Source organism: Anarrhichthys ocellatus, unplaced genomic scaffold (genome assembly GCF_004355925.1).
Source record: "Anarrhichthys ocellatus isolate YVR2014 unplaced genomic scaffold, GSC_Weel_1.0 scaffold149, whole genome shotgun sequence".
In the NCBI taxonomy this organism is placed as follows: Eukaryota; Metazoa; Chordata; class Actinopteri; order Perciformes; family Anarhichadidae; genus Anarrhichthys; species Anarrhichthys ocellatus.
This window is the reverse complement of record NW_022280179.1, coordinates 290,509-295,569: the sequence shown is the minus strand read 5'-3', so window position 1 is coordinate 295,569 and position 5,061 is coordinate 290,509. Positions and strand designations below refer to the sequence as shown.

At 42.2% G+C, this 5,061-nt stretch overlaps 1 protein-coding gene across 1 annotated transcript; it reads left to right on the top strand.

Annotated features, from left to right (window-relative positions):
• The first annotated feature begins 352 nt into the window (after nt 1-352).
• tnfaip1 (tumor necrosis factor, alpha-induced protein 1 (endothelial)) lies at nt 353-4,848 on the top strand. Its single transcript, XM_031877789.1, has 7 exons — nt 353-571; nt 1,799-2,142; nt 2,376-2,545; nt 2,940-3,023; nt 3,273-3,325; nt 3,437-3,632; nt 4,134-4,848. Exons 2-7 carry the CDS (start codon nt 1,908-1,910, stop codon nt 4,371-4,373), a joined length of 978 nt encoding a protein of 325 aa, XP_031733649.1. The 5' UTR covers nt 353-571; nt 1,799-1,907; the 3' UTR covers nt 4,374-4,848.
• The last annotated feature ends 213 nt before the right edge of the window (nt 4,849-5,061 follow it).

Below are 5,061 nucleotides of genomic sequence, written 5' to 3'. Positions count from 1 at the left end.
TTTTTTCTGTTTTGTGCATTTTGAGGTATTTGTTGTGAGCAGCTGTGTCCAGTTTTATCCAGGAAACGTATTGAATTATAAAATAAAACTCGAAATAAGAGTTTAAAAAATAATCGACTTTCTAAATAAAATCTATTTAAAATCTATTTAAAAAACTTGATACTGCCTGATTTTTGTAGTCATTTTATATATATATATATATATATATATATATATATATATATATATATATTTATTTTTTTTTTTAATATAAATTATTTAATGTCAACATTAAATACACCATAAATGCATCCTTATAATAATAATAGTTAAAGTCTGCAATGCAAATCACTGACGACAGGGAGCAGCATTATCCGTTTCAACGCACAGCTCTGCCGTAAACTATTTAGAAGAAGAAGAAGAAGAAGAAGAAAGAGGAGGACAGAAGAGTTTAACTTTACTTTTTTTTCTACAACTCTGATCTCGATACTGTTTGGGGATTTATTTCGTGTCACGGCGATAAAGTCCGTCTTGATTATACTACACGGTGTTCGGTTATCTGACAACACGTAAAGACATCGCTGTGAGGTCGGTAAGTAAACGTTTAAAAGTTCGTAAATGGCTATTTAACGGTTATTCAACGGCTCGGTGTAGCTGGGGACATTAACGTCACGCGCTCCATTGAAAAAGTCTGTCTATTTAATGTGACGAAGAAGAAGTAGCGGTAGCAAGAGAGTGACGCAAAAAGTGAATAAATACTATATTTTGTATTTTTCTTTTGTAGACGAATTAACCGAAGACTATACTTGTGTTTCATGTACGTCACTAAAGTAGCGATAGAGTTGTACAATGTGTGGGCTTTTACCAACGAAGAAGAAAACGTTAAAACGGGTAGTTTCTGAAGAGAGTTCAGTTTATAAAGTTTTAGCCTAGCTAACCTAAGCTTGTTGTTGACTAGTGTTAGTTAAACCAAAGACATTTTAGCTCCAGTTAGCTCTCACCTGTGTTATTTATTTGAGCTGGTGATGGTGTTCACTTTATTAAGAAGTGGTTAAAGGTTATTTCTGCTTCTCATTTAGTTTTCAAGTATAGTTTATTGTTTGTTGAACTAAAGTTAACAGCTTACTCAGCTAAGTTAGCTTAGTTATGAGCTAACTAAGCTAAGTTGACTACTAAGCTATGTTAAACTATAATTAACAGCCAAGTTAGTTTAGTTAACAGCTTATTCAGCTAAGTTAGATGTTAATTTGCAGAGTAAAAGCAAGTTCACCTCTTAAATTCTTAAGTTAGTGCTAACCTAGCCATGACGAGTCTCTTTCACTGGATACTTTGACGAGACGTTAGTTTAGAGTTCAACACAAAACAAATAGTTGAAGTTAAACCCCCCCCCCGATGCTAATTTGCTAGCACTGCTACACCTCAGATTATAAAGCCATGTAAACTTTTACTACGCTGTCACACTCATCAGTACTCTGTTAAACGGAGCTAGCTGCACTTTAAAGGGTATCACTACCAAACAAAATCTGTAAGAGGTTTGATATCGGCTCGTCTATTCCAGATAAGTGAGCTACCTGCTGTTGCAGATGTCATATATTTACTTTTTACTCGTTGATATTTGCCCCTCTTTCTCTCTCTGACCCTCTGGTTTCCTGCCGAGTCACATTCCATTTAATTGGAAGAGGAACTGAGGACAAGATAACAGTGTGATGGGTGGCTTCCTCTCTGTGTTGTGATACATGCTTCACCAGTCTTTATCAACATTAACATTCCTGTTTTTTAGCTCCAGTTTAATGCTTTTGTGTTGTGGTTTTTTTGCCAGGAATGATCTGGAGCAGTGAGAGGTTGTGGCGGCCTCATCAGTAGCTGTCACCACGGCGGGGGACCTTCGGACCTCCGTCTGCAGGGTGGTCATCTACCTCCAGAGGGAAATGTCCGGGGACAGCTGCCTGCCTCAGCGTCACACCCACTCTGCCTCCTCGTCCTCCGCCTGTCCCAAGACCAAGACCTGCAGTTACCGCGGAGCGGTGGGCCTGGGCAACAAGTATGTCCGCGTCAACGTTGGCGGGAGCCTGTTCTACGCCACGCTGCAGGTGCTGACCAGGCAGAACTCAATGCTGAAAGCCATGTTCAGTGGACAGAAGGAAGTGTTCACCGATAAAGACGGTAAGTCAGCTCTGAACCAGGCTCGGGACGATAAGAAAATATAATGTCACGGTTATCTTGGCCAATATAATCGCTATTTACTATATAATCTATAAAAAAAGATGGCGTCAGTCCATTCTTTGTTATGTATTGACTGTATTTTTTAAAATAAGGCTCTTATTTTTAACGTTCTCTACCAAAATAGTGAACTAAGAAGCTTTTTTAAGTCTCTTGTGACGTTATTTATGATTCAGGTTGGATCCTGATCGACCGCAGCGGGAAACACTTCGGCAGCGTCCTGTGCTTCCTACGTGACGGCACGGTCGCCTTGCCCAAAGGTCGTCAGGCCGTCCAGGAGGTGTTCGCTGAGGCGAAGTATTACGACGTCCAGGGTCTGATGGAGCTTTGTCAAAACACCCTGCAGGTCAGTCACACCCACGCTGACTCATGTTTGAAATGCTGAGAAAAGAGGATGTCGTATGAAACCTCTGGCCGGTCTGTATCAGCAGAGGAGTGACGTAGAGACGCCTTATACGTCTCTGGTAGACCTGTCAATGGAAATGTCATTTCACCAACTGTGTCACATCGGCGAGGTTCTCCAATGAAGGCTGTGGCTATCTGTAGCATCCGTACTGCTAATTCCTTACGTTTCTACAAACCATCATTGTTTGTTAATTTCTATCTCGTAAAGCACTTGCTAAACTTGGTTTTTCAAAGTGCAATATAAGTAAAGTTTATTTGTATTGTTATGAGTATCAAAGACACTATAACTTCCCATGACAGCTCTGACTCCGTGTCTCCTGCTGTGTGATTGACAGGACAATAAAGAGCTGCCCATGTGTGTCATACCTGTGGTCACCTCCAGGAAGGAAGAGGAGAAGCTCATCCAGTCCTCCACGAAGGTAGACACAGACGCTCATTATATCATGAAGCTTCTTCACACCCAGAAAAAGGAAATCCCTCTTGTGATTGGTCTTTTCATGTCATTTGTTATTAATAATTATGAAGATATAATGATGCATTTTGCAGCTATTTAACGATAAATACAGCATGTTCTTATTTTTACATGTGAAGACACTGAACTATTCATGTAAATATTTATCTTTGAAGCAATAAAATCCAGATATGTAATGGTTTGTTCCCTCTGTCAGCCTGTGGTGAAGCTGGTGTACAACAGAAGCAACAACAAGTACTCCTACACCAGGTACGAGCATCGATACCACCATCATTGATTCATTCAGAGTGAAGTCTAACGAGCCACAGGACACAGACAGAAAGTTAAAATGACTTCTTCTTCTCCTCTTCGTCTCGACAGCAACTCGGACGACAACCTGCTGAAGAACATCGAGCTGTTCGACCGGCTGTCTCTGAGCTTCAACGGCCGCGTCCTCTTCATCAAGGACGTGATCGGAGACGAGATCTGCTGCTGGTCCTTTTACGGTCAGGGACGCAAGCTGGCCGAGGTCTGCTGCACCTCCATCGTCTACGCCACGGAGAAGAAGCAGACCAAGGTGAGGACGAGGCGGTGTTTAAACCAACAGGAGGAGAGCTATTAACGTTAGCAGCACCGCTAACGGCTAACCAACGGGAGGAGAGCTAGTAACGTTAGCAGCACTGCTAACGGCTAACCAACAGGAGGAGAGCTAGTAACGTTAGCAGCACTGCTAACGGCTAACCAACAGGAGGAGAACTAGTAACGTTAGCAGCACTGCTAACGGCTAACCAACGGAAGGTCACTTCAGTTACATTATGATGCCTTCAGGCTCTGCTGAGTGAACATGAGTACTGGCTGAAGGTACATTATAACGTTATCATGATGTGTTCACATGTAAAATGTAGTTTCTGGTCAAAACGTCAATCCACAATGGAATGAGTGACGTCACGATGACTATGTCCATTTCTTCCATACAGTCTATGTCTGTACAACAGACACCACAATCGGATTTCACTACATAAAGTCCTCTTCTCTAATCTACCACATGCATATTTGTGATCTTCTCTTCCCGCCTCAGGTGGAGTTCCCTGAAGCTCGTATCTACGAGGAGACCCTGAACACGCTGCTGTACGAGACGATGCCGCCGCCCGACACCGTGCTGCTGGAGGCGACTCGTCGCAGCTTCACCTCCTGTGGCTCCCACAGCGAGGAGGAGGAGGGGGGGGCAGGGACCGGGGGGGCGGAGCTCCGAGAGCGAGTCCGCCGGATCCACGTGAAGAGGTACAGCACGTACGACGACCGGCAGCTCGGACACTGAGACTGTAAAAACATCCAAAAACCAGCGGACAGATTTGTGATGACGAACATTCAACGTTTTCTGTCTTTGGATCGTTTCTTCTTCTCTGTCTGAAGTCCAAACTGTGGCCTTGCTGTACTTTACTCTGGATAGTTGTGGTGTCGTCCGCTCTGTCCGTCATAATTTATGAATCATCATCAGAGCAACAAGAGAGCTGTTGTTGTTTATTAAATGTAGATTATTAGTGGAGGAAGAATCACTGATATGCAGTATTTCTTAGAAGAAATACTGTTCAGATCATAGCACTTACACTCTGAATCAGCAGCAGAGCATGTTTCATATTTATAGATCGTATTGTTTCATAAACACATCGAACAACAGGCCTGTTGTTAACCAAAGAGGAACCAGAACTAGTGTGACGCTAACATGTTTTAATGCAGTTTACCATTATGCCTTTTTTCCAGCTGTGAAGATAAAAGTTCTTGTTATTAAACTACTTTTTTTGTCTTTATGTTTTTAGTACGTATAGTCAGACGGAAACTTCTAGTTCATAAGAGTGAAGTCAGTTAAACCTGCATTCTCTCTAATGTCCACCAGGGGGCGACTCCTCTGGTTGTATAGAAGTCTATGAGAAAATGACTCTACTTCTCTTGATTTATTACCTCTGTAAACATGAGTTTATGGTCTCAATCTCTAGTTTCAAGTCTTC